The following is a 22,886-nucleotide window of genomic DNA, read 5'->3' as shown; positions in this document are numbered from 1 at the left end:
CAGGGATCTGAAGCAACAAGCCACTTGTGCACAAGGCCACAAAGAATGTCTAGTCAAGCCTCCATTAGCGTTGTGGTTGTCTTTTCCAGGGGTAGAGCACTTTTGGCAATGCAGACAGATGCTTTGTAATGCTACAACCAAGGTCAACCCAACCTTTACTTAAAGCTAGTTAAATTTAGCAGTATTCCGTTTCTCCCCCCTTGCCCCACATTCTTGATGTTCCTTTGAAATAGTTTGTTAGTGTGACGGAAATAATTGTCTCTGGAACATAATGTCCACATTTGCGTGTTTGGGTAAAAGGATTCATTAAGTCATAAATTAAAGAAACCTGGATTCAGATTCTTTAAGCATGGCAAGGTGCTCTTGTTTGAAGCCAAAGGCCTAAACCTTGGTACACGTTGCTGCTATCGAGGGAGTTGCCTTGGGGAAGAAACGTGGCCAAATGCAGCACTAACACTGCCTACATAATATGCACACAATCCTCGTGAAAGGTCAGAATAGCAGTAGCGGATTTAAGATTTTTATTTTTGACAATGGTCAGTAAGACATGCAAGTTCCAGCAATCACAAGTAGTCATCAATAGCTACTTCCGTCGAGCACCACAGCACGGCTCCTGCGCCTCCTGACGGCAATGGCAGCAGACAGGAGCGCAATGATGGCTGTGGCAATGACGAGGAGAATGGACAGAGTCCCAGCCGAGGCCCACGACGAAGAAGGAGCCTCCAGCAACAGCAGAGCAGCGTCGTTAACAGGAGCTTCTTCAAAGAGCACGGGGCCCTGCAGCGACACCACGTGCTTTCCTACCACGCTGGAAGCGTCAGAGATGCCGTTGCGCTCTGGAACAAGACCAAAAATCGGTTGAGGACAACTGGCCCATACGAAAGGACATCATACGCTGCAGGTCAAGTTCCCCAGAAAAATCAAACGAGTAGGTAATTATGGTTGTGAAACCAGTCTGCGAAGTTCACAGCAAATGCACTCTAAATATAAACGATAACATAGTAACATTAAAACCCCTTCGTCCTCTTGACAAATCGTTACTTTGCGAGGCTTTGGGTAAACAAGCACAATATATTCAATAGGTCGCGGTGGTGCTGCTCACTGTAGCGCCTAGTCTGTCCACACTGCCGATTGCACTCGGTGAGGAAGTTGGGGCTGGAGCTGTCGCACACCACGATAGAGCAGTGCAGGTAAACCTGTGGCAGACAGAATGCATCGCTCCAGTAAGTAAAGGTTCCCATGTTTTTAGGTGATCCTTTTGCCCTCCCCAGTTGTACACCATAAACGTCATCCCTCCATGGGGACCTGGTTTTTAATGGATGGAAAGAATCGGGCACTCACGAGGTCACGGGTGGTGCTTCGGTCAGAGTTCATGAAGGCGAAGGCCTGGAGTGCCAGACGCTTGTAGTGAGAAGGCAGTGGCAGGTCAGCAACACCAGGGAAGAACACACTGCAACAAGGAGACTGCACGGGGCAGCTGTACAGAAAAAAGTGCCGTTTACCCTCAATTCAAAGCAGATTGAACGCACGCATCTTTATTTAAATCTGCACGCAAGGATGAAGGTCAGCTTTAGTCAAGACATGTTCACAACTAGCAAGGCAGCCCAAATGCCAATATGCAGTGCATCTGTGCAATGCAATCACTGCATGTAGTCGGGCCTTGTACAAACCACTAGCTCTGGGAGGCAGAGGGTGGCTGTGTTAACATCCAGAACCCAAGGAGCAGTGGTCATCGACATTTGGGGATGGCACTGCAATCTTGCTTCGACGCCAGTACTTGATAGTCACCATTCCACGAGCCGTTGTCATTGCATGGGGACGTAATTAGCACAACTCTGCTTACGTGGGAGAAGAACAAGAGACAGCCAATGCCTCAAACCAGGTTGCCTCTGCAGGCCCTGCTGTGGCAGTGAGAGAGCACTACCCCACCCAGCCTCACCCATCCACCACAAGCTTCCACTGCGTGGGGTCGGTGGCATCTGCCGTGGGCGTGGCCCAGCAGTCCTTCAGGAAGAGCACCAGCGTGGGGTCAGAGCGGTGCAGCAGTGACGCCTGCACGTAAAGCGGCGTTCCCAGAAGCGTTACCAGCGGGTACTGCCAGGGCTGGTACGGCGTGGTGTAGGAGTTGTCTGGCAGCGTTCAGACATGGGTCACAAGGCATGTGGATTAGTGGTGTAAAGGTCCTGTTTAGAGCACATTGGACAAGGCAAAGCACAAAGCCTCTAAAACGTGCACATTACTTTTGAATTGAACTAGGGGACATTATCGCAACATTTTCCTGGCATAGAAACCGTGGTTGATATTTCATTTGTATTTTCATAATACATGCCGTCACCCTCACCTCCTTATGGTTGGCTACATAGTATATACAACGGCATCTCTAAATGTCTGTAGATGCTGTAAAGGGGCACGGTTTCACACGGAGGAGTGGGAATCGGGTGCTAACAGTTGGTCAAGCTCTAGTCCCATTTTGTTGCTAATTGGTAACCAATGAAGCTTATCGACAACCATTCGTTCAAGCAAAGGTGACCTGACAAATGAGGCTAAGAAAGCCAGTCCAATTGTCCTTTAAACAATGCCCTCAAGGAGACCGTTTTGGTTGATGGGTTGTGCATAAAGATGCATTTGCGAGAGCCATTGGAATTAAGGGCATTGTCATCCCTTTCAATGTCGGCCCCAAACTAACCATATGGTTTCAGCTAGATTCAAAGCCACGGCAGAAATCAGCATTTTAAGTTACACGTGCTACCATGGCGAATGTGCAAGTCGTTTTAGTTCATTTATGGCTAATTATGAATCTGTTGGCATGTTCACAATACTGGCAGCACAGCCTAGCACAACGTTCGTTTGTTGCGGTGGTTTGCAGTTCAAGTCCAGCAGCTGTGCCGATTAATGCATTCAAAAATCGCATGCAGTGGAAATTAAACCAGGGTTGAGCTACTAGCTGAGCAATGGCTAAAAAAAGCACGACTTTCAGCTGGCTTCGAGTCAGAGCTAATACAGACCCAAGTCTTCCCTGGGTAGAGCGACATCACAAACCGTGTTTAAGGTGACATTTGTCCACTCAGAGCTGCACTGTGTCGGAGAGAGCAGCACTCACCAGTGAAGACCTGGAGCAGCAGGGAGAGGGGCCCAGTGGCCGTGGCTGGAGGTGGCGGTGGAAGAGTGCTCACCTGCACTCCAAGCTGCAGATCTCCACTTCCAAGGAAGCGGCATTGAAGAACCATCCTGGTAAACAGACACCACCAGCCAAAGGCATGCACAACGCCCTCACGGCAGCAAGAGATTGCAGGAAGGACACAGCAGACCGATAAGGTGTTTTGCAGACGTACCAGTGTAGGGACTACCTTGGTTAATACCGTGTTTACATTAGCCATAAGCTATATTCCTACTACTTCAAGATGTTAAAGATCCTGTGACGAGGAAAAGGCGCCCTTGTGCGTTGAATGTCCCAATTTAATAAATAGTTGAATAAGGAAGCAGATTGGTCACGGTTCTGTAAATATTTATGGTCGCAGGGACAGTGTACATTTATGGGGGTGGGTCTCCTCTGCAAGACTCGTGCTTGACCCTCATGAGCATATCACTTGCAGAGGGGTGTGGCAGTGCTTACTTGTATGTGGATGACTTGGTGATAGCGACGCTTCCATCAATGCAGAGCTCCCGCTCGGAGACCAACAGCAACTCGTACACGAGCTCCTGCCCACTCCACTGGACACAAATAGTAGTTCACACAAAACGATAATGCCATTGAGCGATCAAGTAGAAGAATAAGTGGTACTGGCCAGGAGTCCAAATTAGCTACAAATAATATATTAGGATTCCCCTAAATTCTGCTTTAGCACTCGATTCATTTGACACTCAATCATAAAGTGACCCTGCTGTTCTTCATCAATTCGTGCATGATTGTGCTCTGCACATCAAGGAGTTGTGCATCGCGAAGGGTCCGATGCAACACTTAAATAAGGTCAAACAACCACCATCAGGATGGGAGCAGGGCAAAGCAGAGTCCAGGAGCCCATTACCTGCACAGTGGCACCACACGCTGCCATGGGTACGTCAAAGACTGCAAAGTCTGCAGACACCAGCACGGGGCTGCACTGCGCACCGCTACCGTCAGTCAGGTGCACGGTGCTCAGGTCCAGCGGCGGAGACGTTAGGTTCCGAGACACGGGCACCACAAAGCGCCCATCTGTGGTGCACACTGGGTGGAGCATGGCGGGAGGGTAATGGAGAGTTCGGCGAATCGCGAAAGATGCCCCATGTAGCCCGTGGTGATGCAACAAGTTCAGAGAACCAGCACAGCAGGATGCTACTGTGCCAACATTGAACCTCGCAGTAAGAGCCTAGTTTAGGTAGTGAATTATGGAATCTGTTTTGAGTCAGCTACGTACCAGCTTCACTGTAGAAGCAGCGGCGTAGAGTGGGGTCGTAGCAGCAGCCACTCTGTGCACAGACGTCCGCGCTCGGGACACTCTGCACAGAGTTGCATGGGAAGTTCCTGCTCTGACCAGAGCACGTGGCGATCTCTATAAACAGCAGGAGCACAACAGGTCATTGTACAAAACCTCACACGTATTTAAATACAAGTCATCGTTTGAGCCACGTGTCAAGTATGTGAATGAGTGTTACTTGGCACATGACCAAATTACTCGGGCAATGCACCCAATCTCAGAAGCGGAGCAGGGTTGAGTGTACAAAGATGGGCAAACACGTTGCCCAGACTGTAAAAGGCTCTGGCAGTGCAGCACAATTTGTTGCATTGCAGGTCAGTGTCACTCAACTTTTCCAACAAGGAGCAGCGTGGTGAAGCATGGTCAAATTAACCCTCAAGACCTAGAACAGCACCAATCAGCAGTGCATTAGGAAAACGCGTTGATACGGTGCCACTATTGGAATCAGTCACTGGAGGAAATTGCATCGGAAAATGATTCAAGCAGCAAGTTTGTCCAGTAAAAACGAAGGGCATGAAACGCAAGTGCACAATTGCAGAAGTACCAGGAGAGATGATCTAGGTCGATACAAAAATGCAGCCGTTGACCCAGCAGACCCATTCTAGAGCACCAAGTCACAGGTAGTGCAGTCTGTGGGTCCGATTATCAGAGTCAAATCAATGGTACCTCACCTCCAGCCCTCGCCGATCTTAGGTTCTCAGGGCAGTCGATGGTGAAAGCCCAGACGAGTCCATTCAGCCCCTGCCGCATCTCCTGCAGCTCCACCTGGATCTTCCTCTTGCCGTCCTGGTGAAATCAGCAGCACTCAAAAGCGGACTGGGGGCCAGTGCTCCAGGAAGGCTTAAACAAAATCAGCAAATTTCGTGCATTCGACATTGTTGGGCAAGGCCAGGCTAATGGCAGGTAAAGCTGTCAAATGGGAAACCCGCCACCACCTACCACCCAAATTAAGGCAGGTAGACCGCACGTGGGGTTTGAATTCCTGGGTCCGAAATCACTTTCCCAGGTTAACCCTTGTTATTGTAAAAACGGATGCTGTACTGCTCCGTGTTTAATACAGTTTCCATATTGACCTTGCCACAAAACTTCCATTACGCTTCCCACAAACGCATAGCTCTCACAAATTACCATCCTTCACAAGACTTGTGTCTTGTGCAAGTAACTGCAAGTAGTGCATATATTTCCGGCACAAAGCTCGTATGTTGGTTAGGTCTGCCACTTGCATTTTGCTGTTGTAGATCATACATGTCCAAGTCCTGTGTGCAATATTTTGTAACATCTACGTTCGTTTCTTAGAGGCCAGCTTGGATAGTGACCTTCTGTAGTAATATATAGTGCCGTTGATTCTATACCAAGCATCAAACTGCTCCGATTCCCTTCTTTGCATTGAATAGTATCGCGAAAGCTGCATCCATTGGCAGGCGTGAAATACACAAACTGAAAGCTTGTTTTGGTGATGTAAGAGTTAAAACTCACACATTGCCTTTATCAAGGTGGCCACTTGGTGACATGGACGTCTAGATGGCAAATCCTTTACCGTTAAGCACAGGAGAACAATTATGCTGGAGATATGACTGACGAGACGGAGACTAAAGACATAAAAGCAATGCAATGAGGCAAGGCCATGGGTAAGAAAGGATACTTAGGATTGGCTTAAAGAGTAATGTAGCGACATGGCATACTACAATGAATAAGAGCACAAATGGAAAATGCAAACCAAGGTAAATCTGATAAAAAGACAAAGATGACAAGAGCTTGATAAGACATGTGGAATGAGCATTGCAGCGATTGTCCAGGGATACCAGTCAAGAGAAAGAGCTGCTGTATAAACTAGAAACAAAGTCGCTACCACCGAGAGATGATCGAAATAATATATTGTAGGAATAAATTGAAAAGTCAATGCAAACCATCCGAAAACAAATGCCAGAGTGGACGGCATGAGCTAAAAAAAAATGTTTGAACTTTAAAAATAAATGCACGAGCTAAGCAAACGTGGAGGGGAAAATACCAGAGCAGACAAAATCAAACTCGATTCTGGCCAGACAACATCGGTGGGCACGTGATGGCCGGTTATGGATTGGGAAACATCAATTTCGCTACTACCACAGCAGTCCCAGCGGGCACTAGCATTGACGCAAGTCACAACGGTCTCCTCGTGTTCACCTCCACGCGCACGTGGCAGGCATCACCAGCAGCGGTGAAGTGGAGCGCAGCACCGTCCCTCGCGATGGAGAAGCCGCACTTCCCCTGCACAGACTCCACATCCACGGCCTCATTCCGCACCGCTGGAGACATCAAGAGCAAAGGTTAGAAAAACCTGCATTTGGATGGATTGCGGACCACAAGTTGATGTGGGTAGCGTGACTGCAAGGAGAACAAAGTATAGCGTCAGCGCGAATATGAAGTCTCCACAGTACCAGGAACGTCTCCAGGACGCAGGATACTCAATACACTGCTGGAGTTACGGTACTCCCAAACCTGCACAACGACCTCGTCTAATAGCTGCGTGTCAGATTTAGCGACAAGAGCGCCCAAGTCGACAACGGAGGACTCGTGGGAAATTCGGACGATGCAATTAGAGAACCAGAGTCTGACAGGAGTCAACAGGTTCAGTTTATAACAGAAGGTACCACCTTACATGAAATGTTCCAATGAAAGGAAGGGAAATCCCATTGCGTAGGCAAGCAAAAATAAGGGATTCAACTGTTTAGTAAACGCATGCACCATTGGAACCTCGTTTGCCAGTAGCAAATTATGATAATTGGCTCTAAGGAAAGCCGTCTCGGGTGTGGACCAATCAATTTCAAGGACAGTGCATACATTATCAGAGTTATGTTTTTGTTTGCATTCAGACTGCAGGTAGTAGTCAATGCGAACATGACTCCTTGTAAAAATGGTGTCAGTTTTGTTGCCAGATAAAGGGTAAAAAATCGAAATGTCAAAAACACACGCATTTATCCTATGGAAAAATAAGGATTGAGTGTCGTCTGCTGTATTAGACTAGTTGAAATGAACCCAAAACAAGATCATGCTTTGAACCCAAGATTCTTAAACTTCCCATCGTTCATAAGAATTACATTTCACAACGCAGAGTGAACCAAAAAACCTTAAAAGCGACACCGAATAGGAAAAACTGCAGAGGTCAGAACGCATCGAAAACGAAGCAGTTGGGATCAAACAAGTGGCCAGAGAATCTGAGCCCTGAATCAAGTTGCTAGGATCCTTGAGAAGCTTTATATATTCAATCATGCAACGGATCAAGATGATTAATTATGTCATCACGATTGAAGTGAAAGCTGGTAGACTCACTCCGTACAAAAACACGATAATCACTGTCAGAGGAGCTGCGCCATCCCACAGAGAAACCCAGAGTGGAGGAGAGGCATTGCTTCAGCAGACCTGGGGGAGGCAGTTCAGAAGTTGAGACGTCAACATTAACTACACCTTATGGAGCAATTAAAACACAGCCCGCGACGGTTGCTAATTTGGTGCAAATTCAAAAGGCACGTGCACGACTCAACAGTATGAACCTCACACCAGGGATCGTCAGCATTCAGCTTCGAAGCCGCTGGTTGAAACATGATATTTTGGTAGTAGACCCCTGCATTATTCTTGAAATTGTAGTGGAACGTTGCCAAGGAAGAGCCTGATATGAAAATGATCAAGGCGAGTGCACAGCTCGTTGTTACTATAATGGAAAGGAACAAGGTCATGATGATTTTGCACGCGAGTGTTACGTATAGTCGTGCACAGTCAAATGTTGTACAATTCACTATTTTAAGTAAAGTTGCAAGGGCCGTGCCAATCAGTCACCAGCCATATTTTTTGAAAGATTTATTATCTTCAAAAAAGGAACGTGCAAGGGAGAGTTAATGTCCCCAAACGCCCCCTTTTCCATGCGCTGGAGGATTATTAATTACCCACATGCCGGCCTATGCCCAGCCGCCGCCATCACGTCGCGTCACCGCTCCAACGGCAGGCGCACAACAATTCACCCCCCCCCCCCATCTCGTCCAGGCAGCGCTCTTGTTGGCAACTCGTGTCGCCGGTAACGCTTTTCCAGTTCACGGAGAGACGCCGCCATTATAGTCTTGTGCATGGCGGTGTCCATGCACACGATAGCAGTAGTGAGAGAATGCGCGATGTGGTTGTCATGTGGCGACAGCAGCAGCAGCGCCCCCTACCACTCGGCTCCCCCAGCGTCCGCGGTCCCAGCGACTGTCGAAGCCTCGCGTGGACGGAGCCCAGGCAGAGGAAGCTGCGGGGAGCACGAGACACGTGACCGCCAAGACGAGAGAAGGCAGGAGGAGAAGAGGCAAACACCGCCCCGCCCACCCCACAAAAATGAAGTGGCCAGTAGCGATTTTAGGGAGCACATATTCAAGGCCAGCACGGTGCACGAAGGCGTTGGTGTGAACAGCGCCACGCAAAGCCACCTTTGGAACCCCTTCAACCCACAATGGGGCAAGCGAGACATTTCGGGACCGCACCTCCACATTTTTATCTCAATGCATTTCTCCATGCAGGTCAGTTACCCAAAGCGATATGGAAACGCCCTCGCTTACAAACGTACACAAGACTTCATTATCCAGAGCTGTTGCGGAACATCCCTGAACACCACTCAGCACGCCCCTCCGCCTCCTCACCTGGTCAGGAGCAATGGAAGAACTCGCAGAGCCGCCATCGTAAAACAAATCATCGGCTGCGTCACTTCCCTTAGGCCATGGACCCCTTTTATATGGAGAGCCCTCAGCGATCCCGATCCAGATTGGATCAGATCCACCCACGCATTGTCTCATCGGCGATATTTTATCAGAGCAGATCCACTCACTCATTGTCTCATCAGTAGAGGTTTGCTCGATCTCGGCGCACGTGCATGGACAGGAGCTGCACCGCAATCACGCGGCACGTACGCAGGAGGAGTTAATTGGCTCATTACTGAAACTGAATGAGGCCGGGCGCAGATAAAAGCCCCGAGTCGGGACAGTAACTGCGTTGGCTCTGCTGGTGCCGTGCTAAGTTTCGGTTTTTGTTGTCCTTGCGATGGAGATCACGAGGGCTTTGTTTTCGATCTTGGGGTTATTATGTCTTGCCTCTGGTGAGTGGAGTTTGGTCGAAAGATTTTTTTACAAACGTGTTTATTTGTCGTGTAATGTAACTGCCGTGTTTACTAATGTGAACACCATAATATACACGTACTAACGATGGGCTTGGTAGTGTGGCGTGGTGGTTGATTCACCTTTCTATACCTGAATTTGCGTCCTGGTAATGTTAACATTGGCGAGATGTGTCTAGACCTGGGGCTTTGCCCTAATTCAGCCCGTACTGATCTGTATGGTCAAACTGTCTCCGGCAATGTACGAGACTTGCTCCAGTAGTGGATTGCCAAAACTGCTTCTTAACCTGTCGTAACGCGTGTATACATTTATTGAGGTGCTACTGGGGAATTCAAACCCTAGTATTAGTAGCTCCGTGTGGATGATTGAGACTCGCGTCTGAGACTTTCTACGGCTTCACTGACCACCTGTGTCACTGTTTGGGTAACTCTCGCGTCTCGTCCCGTGCGGCACCGCCAGCTGCAGTGGCCACCTCCGCCACGGTGAGTGTGGTGTGTGACGAGGCGACGCTCTCGTTGACCGTGAGCAGGGACCTGTTCGGCACGGGTCACCTGGCCCAGGCGAGTGACCTGTCCTTGGGAGTGCCAGCCTGCCCCGTCACTGGGAGCGACGCCCTTGCTGGGACTGTGACGTTCCTCTACGCACTGGAAAGCTGTGGCAGCAGCCTCCAGGTAACTGGCTGCTAATGCTGCTGTAACATAATCTGCGCAATCCAACTGCTTTACTTTTTGGCCGCGTGTAGACGCAGAAGAATTACAATTCCGCATTCGAGTCAAACCAGACTTCTTCAATAACAGCGGTTTATCGCTTTGAAGTCCACTTGGTGTTTGTAGCTCGGTCATTGCATTATTATGTTAAGGTCCGTTCTGGTTGACCAGTCGTACATTTTAAGCGTTTTTAATCTTCCATAATACATTGGAAATCTGCATCTGCCATGGTTTGCGTGGGTGTGGTTTTTATGGTGGACATGAGCTATGTGAATTATTTAAACCAAGGTGTTTGAGCTTTTTTTTATTATTATTCCGCTAGTATTGCAATAGGTAATAAACCCCACGTCTTCCTCCCTTCTTAGATGAGTGCAGAGCTGCTGTCTTACGAGAACTACCTCTACTACCGTCCCACGTCCAACACGGGCATTATCCGCACAAACTACGTCGCCGTGCCGGTCGTTTGCCGCTATCCCAGGCGAGTTCACCAGCAGTCTTTTGTTGACATTTGCTTTATTTTGAAGTCCAGCTAAACTGTTTACAATTCTACCACTGTCTTTAAAAATTACGTGCCGTTGCGTGTGCTTTAGCTTTGCGAGGCCTGAATTGCAATAAAGCCAATGTCAGCGAGTTAATCCACCGATGGAAAGTCTCCCTGTGCTGTCTGTCGTGGGGGTTTTTAGTGGCAACTTTACTGATGGGTTCACATCAAACGCCTGTCGTGGCCTGCCTCAAACATCCAGCCTTGCAAGTGTCCACGCCTGAAGTGGTGCATGCATTGCATACTGCGTGAACCCCGGTCCCCTTAATTATACTCCATTCCCCCAAGTCTTCTACTTGCTCTTATTTGGTCCTCGTCGGAAAAAAGTCTTGCAAGTTGCGATGTTAAATATACTCTGAAAATATGGTTCTGGATCTCTTCGCTTGTCTATTCGTTGTAAGATGTTAACGACATTGCAATAATAATCTGGTCACAAATTGGTGCAGTTGAGCATCACCCACCTCTGCTCTTTGTAGAGAAGGTGTGCCTGATCTCTTCCTCACTGCAGGAAGGGGAACGTGTCCAGCAATGCCATCAAACCCACATGGATTCCCTTCAGCAGCGCCAAGGTTATGCAGCAGCAGCTGAGCTTCACGCTGAGGCTCATGACCGGTCAGTGGTGATGAGGATGTTGATTGCCTATTGTGCACATGGCTACTACCAGGATGGCAGTTTAGACTATAAACCCTTCAATATGTTTTGCTTGGTATTGAAAAATAGGCCAGATATATTCCCGAGGTCACTAAACTTTATCCGAGTTTTAAGACTAGGTTTTCCCCTGTTTGGCAACAGGTGTTAAGATGTTAAAACGCCAAACTGAAACCTTTTTTACAAGGAATCCTGTCTGCATTAACCACAATCCTTGATCAGAATGCGAACAAACACTAATATATGCATTGTCTTTGAAACTGGTCCACACCAGACGGCTTTCTTTCGAGTTTTTTTTGCATTCCGACCACAAATATTGTGGTTAATGCACAAGATGCCTTGTAAAAGGTTTCGGTTTGGTGTTTTAACACCTGTTGCCAGAAAAAAGTTAAACCTATTCTCATATTTTGGTACTGGCACAGGAGGTCCCATGATTTTATCTGGGATTCTTCCACAAGCAGTAGCGTGAGGAAAGCACTTTCCAGGCTGCGCTGTTAGTCTGCACTCGGCCTTTGCAATTGTGTTTTTCTTTTATGAAGACGACTGGAGTGTGGCGCGACCTTCCACCGTATACCAGCTGGGCCAGACTCTGCATGTCGAGGCGAGCGTGCAGACACTGAACCACGTTCCACTCCGGATCTTCGTGGTCAGCTGCTTTGCAACCCCAGTTCCGGACAGGAACTCTCCCCTCAGCTACCAGATAATTTCTAACTCTGGGTGAGATTTCTCTCTTAATCCCACCTAATGAATGTTTATGCTCCTTGTCTTAAAGGTGGCGTTCCACTGCTTGGGTATATAACAGAGCCTGACCTTGGAATGCCACTGAATCTTGCTCTGATGGTTAAGCCTGACCAGGTGTATGGTTAATGATTTTTATCATGTGGTGTCTGTCGGTACATTACTGATGAGAGATGTGGTCAATGTGCGTCATTGGCGCACCCTTTGTGCCGTCTTATACAGTGGAAGAGTACTACATCTCCTATAGCTGGCTTTCTGCTGGCCTGCCCTATGTAAAGTCACGTGTCGTACATCTACGATGTCTGTGCAGGTGTCTGGTGGATGGCAAAGTCTCGTATGATGCTCACCTTACTTCTGGCTTCCTGCTCCGGCAAAGTGACAACCTCCTTCGCTTCTTCATAGATTCCTTCCGCTTCCTTGCGACGTTGACCAACAATGGCGATCAGGTGATCTACTTTCATGCATGCTTCTACAGAAACCACATTTTAGCCACGTGGTAGGCAGTGTGGTTGAGTAATAACCATCTTCCTCTAATCGGTCCAGGTTTTCGTCTTCTGCCAGCTGAAGGTTGCAGATGTTGCTACATCTCCAACGGCTGTCAATAAAGCTTGCACCTACAGCCCCTCGGCTGCATACAGGTTGGTCTGCTTCCTTGCATTGCCCAGCAATTTGTTTTTCAGTGTCTTCCATCCAATAGCTCAATCCATGCCTTGCATGTGGGCTACATATTATTGCATGCCTGTGTGCTTGACCAATATCCCTGAGACCTGACTTTGGTTTCTAGCTGCAACTGGTATTACAACATTTCCTGTGCAGTCCCACGGGTCTTCTCTTGTTTAGATGTATTCAGGTGGTTATTGGTCATAGCCTGCACTTGTCTTGAGTTTAGCAACAAGTGTAGCAGCCTGCAAACGACGTCTGTCATTCGTTTGAGCTCCTTTTGAAAAATCTCAGCCTCGTAGCCAGAGTTCAAATCTCACTCGCCTTCGTAGATTTTTTTTTTTCCTCAAGCTGATCACCAGGGCTGGTGTGTAACAACATTGGAAGTGGTCCTATAAGGCTCTAACTCTACAGGTCCGGTGCCGTCACACAGTTAAACACAACTCTGCCCAGAGTTGTATTCCTGGCCACTGCTCCCATCGAGTGGTATTGTCGCTATCTGTCTGGTCGACCGTGGTGCTGGCCAAATGGTACGCCACTGTACGTTGCTTGCCCTGAACGGGTGCTCAAAAGGCACTTTTCTCAAATGTGAACGGATACGAGTGAGCATTGCCTGTAACTACAGACGACGTTGTGTGCAATGCAGGTGGGTCTCTGCTGATGGCTCGGACTCGGTGTGCAGCTGCTGCGAGGCCACGTGCCCCAGTGGAAGAAGGCGCAGGGATGTGGCAGCAGTGACTGGTGAGTACAACCGTCATATTCAGCCATTTAGTCCTGTACAGAAAACCCTTGAATATCAAGGGAGTTACGTTCTTGGAAAGTGTCAAGCCAAACTGCGACATTCATTATGGTAAGCCTTGCCTAAATAATGGTGTTAGGTATGTGGCAATCAGGAATGGAGGCATCGCAATTGAAATAAGTAATGTGCCAAGTAAACTAAATAGAAATTATTTCGATTTAAAGCTTTTGCGACTGCAGGGATTCATATTCTTGTTTTTTTCGGTAAAGTCACGTAGAAGGGAAATAAAAAAATTAAACACTAAAATTCTCATGGCGTTTGGATTGCAACACAAGCAATCATCATCAGTTGTGTATGGGCTTAAGCCTGGGCCTTCGCCACATTACTAATGTGGTCCTCTCACTTAGGACCGTCGTATGCGGTGGAAGATGTGATGCTGGGCCCCATCGTGATTGCCAAGCCCTTCTCGGATGGTGTCGAGCCAAGCAGCCCTGCAAAACAGCAGCAGCCACGGGTTTCTACATCTGCATCCAAAGGTAAAGCTACCAGATTATTTCATGGCACATTTTTTCCAGTCTGTTAAAAGCTATTTCTCATACTTTGATACTGGCAAAAAGGTCCCATGATGTATCTGTTCGCCCAGGGATATAAATGCTCTGATGCATGGATTGTCGTTGTACTGTTTGCCTTTTGGCGTTTTCTGGTTTGACTCGGACTAGCCCATAAAGAAGGTTGTCTCTGGTGTAGACCAATCCGTTTAAAAATGATACCTATATAAAAGAAGCATGTTCACCAAAAGTACGTGCGGTTAATGCAGACTTTATTTAAAACTAGGACATCCATGAGGCAATGACGCTTTAAGGTTGAGCTCTCCTGGATTGGCAGTCTGTAATACTTAATCTCTATATGGAACTTTTTGCAATTTGGGGAGGAAGCAATTTGTTTTTCGAAGTCTGCTTTCTTACTCTTTTGAAAGGGACTATGACATCCAACTACAACCCCCTTCCCCAATAACAAGTTGAAAAGGTACAAACACGGATATTGCAGCAGTGCCCTGAAAGGTATGACCAACAAATATTGCCATGATCCTCCTTAAATGTGCTTTGGTCGTCGGATGTAAATGTTTAAGATCTCAATTTGTTTAACATACCTAATATGATATTTGATTTTAAATAACAAAAGATGTGTGACATGCTAAATTAAACCCATCCACCAGTGTTAAATGGCAAACCTTGGTGAGTGACACATTTGAACAGTACGCCTTTCACACCTTGACCATATACTTGGATAGGTCAGATGCCCCCACAACCTCCAGCATGTGGAAACCCTAGCTTTACGGCTCCGCAGTTACCCACCAACCCTTTTTCTCAATTGTTGTTTTACAGGTGCTGCTCCCGTCCTTGGTCTGGGAATGGCTGCGCTGGTGATGGCTGTCGCAGCAAGCGCCACGGTGGCTTTGTTTGTTTCGAAGAGGCGTCACACGACTCTTTCAAAGGGATTGGAAACGAGCTTCTGATCTTCCGTTGCTTTGCTTAAGTTGTGATAAATAAAACCGGTGCATTACTTGTCTTGTGGGGTCTTTGCTTGGCGTTTCGAGCACTTTGTATAACTACACCATAGCCCAGTTCATGAGGGTGAGCATGAAAACAATTGTGGTCTCCAATTCATGTGTGCCAGGACTAGCAAGATATACCTAATAATAATGGCAAATGTTTTTTTCAGACCTTCCCAATTGTCCAAACTGGCAGTCGCTGTTGTCCATGTACAATGGAGCCGTTGAACAATTTCAAGTAAACAAATCCATTCCTATGTCACTTTAATCTTCCATAGAAATGGCCCCAGAAGTTTTTAACCGTGGCAGTAATTGGACATTGTTGGTACATTACAAAGACGGATAATGTGCAAAAAATAGGAGCATTTAATACTGTACTTAAACTGGTTGGAGTTTTACATGTGGAGATTTGTTTCCAGAGTGCCCACAGCCTTAAATCAAAATATTACCGGTAGGAACAACAGTGCCACACTGCCCACCAAGGATTGGTGATCTGTCTTGCATAGCCACGCCCTCTATTTGTATTTCATAGAGTGCTTCGGGCGGGCTCGGCACCACGTGACGCGCCGCCCAACGCAGCTTGCGCCGCGTGACACGGATCGCACGAATGCTCTGTCCAACCAAACTCCTACCTGCCCACTCCGTAAGGAACGTGTTTAGTCATCCTCGGTATGTGAGCTCAGAAGCTCTGTCCATTTGATGCATGTCCAAAGTTACAACAACCAACAATACAAGCTATGGGAGTGCATAGTATCTTGAAGGTACATAAATTACACTATACAAAGTATATACGTTCAAATAGCATGAATACACCAATTCCCATGCTTGGGCAAGTTGGTCCCAGACCAGAGATTTGTGGTGGTGCTTGTGTGGTTGTGCAAGGTGGAGTTGTTGAACTGGGTGTGCGGGCTAAAGTAGTGCAGCGTTTGTGGTACCTAGCTATACAACCGTTGCATTGGATAGACTTTACATTGCCGTTATTGCCACAGCCGCCACAGAGGAAAAACGGGCCTGGATTCAATTCAAAGTACCCAGCAATTATCAAAAGCCAGCTCCAGTATGCTGGGAGGCCTGGGCTGGCTGGCGAAAAAACAGGCAAGTGCGAGGGGTCATGTTGCCATTTGCAAGTGCTTTCATAGTACTTGGTCTCTCCACTTTGAACAAGCGGCAACACTGGAGAGACTGCATGTGCAAGGAGTTATTTTCATAAGTGGGGCGCGTGATCCTTCTAGTTGACAAATGTAGTCTTTCGTGCTATGATGTGAAAGTCTGCAGCAGGGAATGTTGAGGTCTCGTTACCGTGCCACGTTTATACCCCCAAAGGGTCTCCTACGGACGAGGAGATTTTTGTGCCACATAGATCATTAACAAAAAGCTTGTCATCTCATGGAATTTTGCAAAATCTAGGCGGAGTCAGAAGGCCTGGGGATATGTTTGTACCGTGACCAGGGCACCTTGGGCAGCCTGGTGAGACCTCCATGAATTATATTTTTCCTCATTCGTCATGTATGCTCGTGTGAATTTAAACTAAATGAGTCTTAAGTGAGAGAGCTCTTGGATCAACTCTTGGGGCTCGCCAGATCTTTCCATATCTCGTGGTATAATATCATGGGGCACAAACCTGTCCCACAGTTTCTTGGACCCAAAGCTAATGACAGAAACCCCTCCTCCCTTGAGTTAATAAGTCTCGAAATGTCTATTTAACCATTTGGTGCTTAAAACCAGTCAATGATTGGATAAACTAAAGCCCCAAGCTTCTTAACGAGGGATTTATTTATGGCATCTCTAATCTGAAAGTCTCTGAAATTGAGAGTGGGGATATTATAGCATCCGCAAGCTTTTGAAAGACATCGCCCTCCCGTTTGCATGTGTAATAAACCTTATCGAGACGGCTCTTGGAATCAGTTCTTTATTTTCCACTTCCACAGTTACACACACTCCCCGTTGCTGACAGGCAATGGGAAGCGGGCAGACAACCAGCTAAGTCACTCGCGCACGTGGCACCCAGAGCCCCGTACGCGCGTGGCTCCTGCTCTCTTCGTTCCCAGCTCTGCTCCCGACTCCCTCGTCTCTCCCCCTCTTCATCCCCCGGTCACGTGGTACCCCCCAGCCAATCCTCCGTAGTCCGCCCAGCCCGTTCCAGATCATTCCCTGTCAATCCTGGGACCACGCCTCTGATCCGGCTTCCCATTAGCTGAGGCCCAAATTGGCCAAGCCAATGACCCTAATTAACATGCCGTGATCACGCCGAGGCCATGCTCCCTGGCTCTCCCCTTATTGGCTACAAAGCGGGACCGGCAAGCCGATCGCCACGTGAGCCGTACAAGGCTCTTATTACACGTGCAAGAGGTCATAAACCATTTCCAGCCCAGACTCCCAACTACAGTAGATTATCCGGTGGCTTAATGGGGAAGGGTGTGCCCGATTTTCACGTAGTTATTTAAAATCGAAAAAATGATGGGAAATTTTTGTATGGCATGTTTTTGGTGTGTGGATTTTATTTTGTGTTTCAAAAAATACTCGGAAATTGACCAATAAACATGCAAGCAGACAAACAAATATCCGACTGTAAACAGTTACTGTATTTACTGTATCATACCACTGCAATCTCGAAGACTGAATAGGGTGATATACGTACTACGCTCTTGCTTCAATCGCATTTGACGATCGCTGGACTGATGCAGCTTTTTAGAGTGGTGCTCTAGTGAATACACTCTCTTTTCTCCTGATCGCATGACATATGTTGTGATTGTAGCATCACTACTGTGTACACACGCTCACGTGTGACGTCACTATGCCGGGAGCGTCACTACCACGTGGGTCTACACACACATGACGTCATCCCGGTTGTAGGCGGGAATGACGTCAGGGCCGGTTCTGGACTCGGGAGACCACGGGGGTGGTGTGAGGTCGTGGCACGCTCTGTGATCCCGGCTGGACACGTGACCGGATCCCAGTGGGGGGGCGGGGGCCCAGGGGGCACCTCGGGGGGCACGTGGACAGAGGGGGGGGGGGGGGGGGCTTCGAGAGGGTTCTCGAAGGGAGGCGTAGCCGGGGTGGGGCCCGGGCAAGCCGTGGCCCATATAAGCAGCCTCCTCACCAGGTTCGAGGATGCCCATGCCAAGAATGAAGATGCATCGTGAAGACGCCAAGAATAGTCAAGCCTCCAGTCAGCGGACCTGCCAGTAGCCCACCTGGCTGGGTCACGCTAGAGTAGCTAAGAGTTAGAGAAGTGTGTGTTAGCTAGAGTAGGTTGGTGGTCACCACCTTATGTGTAATGTACAGTGTTATAATACTTACTGTTCTAATAAATGAGTGTTGCCTCCCAAGAAGTGTGTGCGCCTAAATTGAACCCACTACATTGGTGTTAGAAGTGGCTAACGTTAGGTGTTATCCTAGTCAGTATAATATGCGCACGATTACTACAACTTACCTGGATGCTTTCACACGACGGGGACGGCAGGAAAATCATCTTCCGGGCGGCCCCGGGGTCTGCAGCCCCGATGAAGGAGGGAGAGGGCGTTGCAGGTGGGGCAGCAGGACGCACATCACGTCGCTGCTTCGTTGCCATCGAGAGAGAGAGAGCGCCGGAGCTAGAGGGGAGAGGACGCCGCCGTTGCTGCGGGTGCCTGGGCGGGAAATTCGCGCGCACACCATGCACGCGCGGCCGCCATCTTAGCGGTGGGTCGGAACGCCGTTCCCACCATTTTCAACACCTGCGGAGGGAGATCTTCGGCCGTCTCGGTGGCATCCTGTCGCAAGAGGATGCCGTGCTCACCATCCAAGATTCTTCAAGTTTCACCCTGCCATGCTCACAGCCTCTAAGGCGAGTCGTGACACAATGCACCCAGCCCTAAAAACACATCTCACCCATTTTACGCATGCCGGGTTGCGTTTGCGTGTTGTTGTATTTTGCTTGCTGGGCTGTGGTACGTGTTTTTCTGGCTGTGTGAGTGTAGAATGAACGCGGCGTCTGTGCTCGTGTGTTGCTGTGGATTTTTTGTTTGTGTGCGGTTAAGGCATCGGGATCGTTATTTTGATGGGGCAGTTAATGATTAATTCGTTGTCGGGTGTCCCGAGCTCCGTTAACGTCCTGTGGGTTGCCGTGTTAATGACTCGCGTTGTTACATCGTTTATGTTGTTGCGGAGTCGCGATTGTTATTGGGTATACTGTATGGAGCTTTGCTCGTGATTGTTCATGTGTGACTGTCAGAAACTTTGATTGTGATCGTTGTCAATGTGTGACTGTCAGAAACTTTGATCGTCATTGTTGCCAAGGTACAAACCGTATGGAGCTTTGTTCGTGATTGTTATCAATGTATAGACTGTATCGATCCTTGCTCGAGAGTGTATGGACTGTTGGGTACTTGCTTGTGATTATTTACTATGTAGGGATTGTCTGGGGTATTGCTTGTATGTGTTGTGATGTTGTGAAATTGCGATTGTGTGTGGGATGACTGAGTGTTGCGTGTTTCTTGAGTTGGGTGCCGAAGCCCCGTGGAAATCCCATGGTTGCGGTTGTGTAGGATTTTTGAATGACATGACCGGTGTGGTTCGAACTCGCTGATGGGTTCGAGGGTGCCCCTTGGGTTCTGTGTGGTTCAGGAGTGCGTTGCGCTGTGGATTGCCGCCAGATGGCATCGCTCTCTCCGCTCGATTGTGTACAGCCGATTGCTGCAATGCGAGTCTTGGAGAGACTGACCGATGTGTCCTCCCAGCTCGATTGTGTACAGCCGAACGCTGAAATGCGAGCCTGGTGAGAGACACGCTTTAAAATTCCCCCCCGATACGGCTGACGCGTGAAACTGGTTGTGACACACGTAGGAAAGGCGGTGGGGTGGTAACATTGAAATTTCCCCCGATATGGCCGACGTGCACGGTTTTAGGATGGAGACGCCACGTCGGAAAGGTGGGGGGTGCTAACGGGTGACACGTAATGTCTGTGGTGGTCCTCAGTGAGGGCTGCTGGGACGCAAGTGCGGGAAACCACGGAGATGCGGTTTGAGCATACGGCCGCCATTTTGTGCGCTCGCGGGAGCCGCGGTGATGGTTGCGCGTTGGGCCGCCATTTTTTTTTACGCGCGCGGGAAACCGCGCAGATGTTCGTGCATTGGGGCAGCCATTTTGTGCACACGCAGATAACCACAGCGATGTTCATGCGCCGGGCCACCATTTTGGGTGTGCGCGGGAAGCTGTGGGGACGCGGGTTGCGCATGTGGCCGCCATTTTGAACATACACAGGTGGCCTCAAAGATGTTTGGGTTGCACGTGTGAACTATTTCTGGACAAGAGCAGGCATTTTTTTTGTGCCATGTCGATTTCACATATTTTCACAAAAAATGTAGATACTGGGGCAACCCTGAAGTGAGACTTTTTTGCCCAGTACATGGGTCAGCCTGGAAGCATGACTTCCTTGACCCGGGATGTTGTACAACATCCAACGTTGTACCTTTGGATGCAGCATACTGGCTCGACCTTGAAGCGTGACTTCCTTCAGCCAGCACATGGGTCGACCCTGAAGTGCGACTTCTCGACCTGGGACGTAGGGAGACGTCCGGAATGTTAAGGGGTGTGTATAGGTGGATATTAGACTTTCGGTCTTCGCCCTATTGCCACCTGTGGGGTGGAACGGTAGCAGAGCGGTGTGAGACCCTGCCATCCATGGGGTGGTTGTATGATTTTGGTTTGATTACCGGTGTTGGTTGTGCATCCAACGCGTCGAAATCTATGTATTTTAGTTTTTCTTTCTTCCGCCCGGGCGGAATACGATCATCTCCACTTCCCTGGGCCCGTGTGGCTGTCATGTCCGACGAGCTGAGGCGCAGGCTTGTGGTGCTGTGCCTCAGGAGGTGGTTTCTTCTCGTCACAGGATTCCTGCACCTGCCGCCCTTGGAGTCGCTGGTTGTGCTGACCGGATGTGGACTTAAAGGGGGGAGTGGAGCGCCCGTACATCACTCCTGCTCATCCTGTTGCCCAACTCCTGGGGAGGGGCCGTGCCCTCTTTGGGCCTTTTTCAAGTTCCCCCGGGACCTCCAGGGAGAGCGTGCTTGCCTCCCCTGAGGGCTCGGCCACGCGAACTCCTTCGAAAGACTGGCCGCTGTGCATGACTCTGACGCCTTGTTGATTGCTTACACCGTTGTCGAACAGTCACATTAACATGTCGGTCCGTGCATACATTTTCACATGGATGGGCTGTGCTGAGGGAAAAGTGGGTTGACCAGTTATTCTCGGTGAACATGTGTTTATTGTTGGTTCCCCTCGTTCCATACGTTTTACCCTTCCCCCCTCTCGGTGTGTGTACATATGTTCTCGCGGTAATTATTATCGTCGCCGGTTATTTATTGATGTTGTTGTTGGAGACTGTTTTTTCTGTATTGTCACAGCCAGGATGGCTGTTTTTTTACATGGGGGAGGGTGATGTAATGATTGTATTATTACTACTGTGTACACACTCACACGTGTGACGGCACTATGCCGGGAGCGTCACTACCACGTGGGTCTACACACACACATGACGTCATCCAGATATATAAAACATAGACGTAACTTCATCTGAGAAGATGGATACAAATTGAGCAATCATTGGAAGGATGTTATTAACCAGGTAAAACCTTAACTGCTTTATGGTTTGCCTTAATATCCGCATCTACAGTCTCTTACACCCAGCCCTGCTCATTCCCATCATTCGGAAATTTGCCGTTGAATGTCGAGCTTGCAGCGCAGGTCATTTACCGCTCCCAGTTCCTCAGGTTATCTGCCATTAATGTCATTTTTGCTTCCTTCCCCCCCCACCCTCTTTATCCTTGGCTACACCCCCCTCCCTCCCTCATCTATATAACCCCCTGTTACTACCAGCTCTTTTGCCTACTTTAGCAACTGTTTTTTTCTGTGGTTGTCCCACCTGATGACGGACGCTTGTGTTGCAGTCCGAAACGTCGACGTTTATTTGTTTATTTAGCTAGTTCTTTTGTTTGTATTATGACTGCAGGTATTGCGGTCTATGCAAACATGACTCCTTGTAAAAAGGTGTCAGTTTTGTTGCCAGATAGAAGGGTAAAAAAACAATTAACCAATTGTTGAATGATATCAGGAAAAACAAGTACTACAGTATCTTACTTGACTCAACTCCTGATCTAGGACATCGGGAACAGCTTTCTCAGGTCATAAGATTTGTGGATGTGGATTTTAAAACTAAAAAACTATCAAATATTATTTTTTAGGTTATATCGATATACATGCAAAAGATGCAGCAAACCTAGAAAGAGTCATCGTCGAAAGACTGAAATCTGACAACATACCTCTAGCCGACTGTCAGGCACAATGTTATGACAATGCTGCTGTGATGACTGGGCATATATCCGGCCTTCAACAACGAATATGTGACAAAAATCACAGAGCATTGTTTGTCAACTGTGACAACCACAGCTTAAACTTAGCAGGAGTACACTCAGCTAAACAGGATCCACATTTCGTCACATTTTTTGGAACAGTTGAAAGTATATATTTGTTTTTCTCTCGTTCAACAATTCGTTGGGAAGAGTTAAAAAAGCTGTGCCCATCACAGTAAAGCGGGAGTCTGAAACATGCTGGAGTGCACGATCAGAAGCTGTTAAAGCTATCTATGAAGGACTGGATGAACTCGTAGGGCTGCTCGACAAATTATCGGAGGACGTAACTATGACGCCTGAAACCAGAAGCGATGCAGAACAGTTATAGGCATGCGCATTAAA

General features: G+C 48.3%; 2 protein-coding genes across 2 annotated transcripts; one reads left to right on the top strand and one right to left on the bottom strand.

The window, feature by feature from the left end:
• Window positions 1-576: 576 nt before the first annotated feature.
• On the bottom strand, window positions 577-9,289 carry LOC133360480 (zona pellucida sperm-binding protein 4-like). Its single transcript, XM_061579234.1, is given in 14 exon segments — window positions 577-836; window positions 1,103-1,196; window positions 1,342-1,477; window positions 1,940-2,129; window positions 3,101-3,228; window positions 3,614-3,711; window positions 4,026-4,204; window positions 4,395-4,529; window positions 5,126-5,240; window positions 6,618-6,739; window positions 7,764-7,853; window positions 8,639-8,712; window positions 9,101-9,181; window positions 9,183-9,289. Coding segments are annotated over 14 exon segments (1,809 nt in total).
• Window positions 9,290-9,497: 208 nt separating this feature from the next.
• LOC133360528 (zona pellucida sperm-binding protein 3-like) lies at window positions 9,498-15,120 on the top strand. Its single transcript, XM_061579313.1, has 10 exons — window positions 9,498-9,552; window positions 10,031-10,242; window positions 10,644-10,760; window positions 11,332-11,431; window positions 12,007-12,184; window positions 12,516-12,651; window positions 12,749-12,843; window positions 13,512-13,606; window positions 14,012-14,140; window positions 14,990-15,120. The coding sequence occupies exons 1-10, from the start codon at window positions 9,498-9,500 to the stop codon at window positions 15,118-15,120; spliced, it is 1,248 nt and encodes a 415-aa protein (XP_061435297.1).
• Window positions 15,121-22,886: the final 7,766 nt, after the last annotated feature.

This window comes from Lethenteron reissneri, chromosome 69, assembly GCF_015708825.2.
Source record: "Lethenteron reissneri isolate LAM-NWPU_2019-01 chromosome 69, ASM1570882v1, whole genome shotgun sequence".
Taxonomy (NCBI): Eukaryota; Metazoa; Chordata; class Hyperoartia; order Petromyzontiformes; family Petromyzontidae; genus Lethenteron; species Lethenteron reissneri.
Note: the sequence above shows the minus strand (reverse complement) of the source record. Positions and strands in the feature narration are given on the sequence as shown.

Excerpts from the sequence above, each read along its gene's own strand:
- LOC133360528 (XM_061579313.1), top strand. The coding sequence starts at position 9,498 with ATGGAGATCACGAGGGCTTTGTTTTCGATCTTGGGGTTATTATGTCTT. Across the intron at positions 10,761-11,331 it reads TTTGCCGCTATCCCAGGCGA|GGGAACGTGTCCAGCAATGC; the intron begins GTTCACCAGCAG and ends CACTGCAGGAAG. Across the intron at positions 13,607-14,011 it reads GGATGTGGCAGCAGTGACTG|GACCGTCGTATGCGGTGGAA; the intron begins GTGAGTACAACC and ends CCTCTCACTTAG.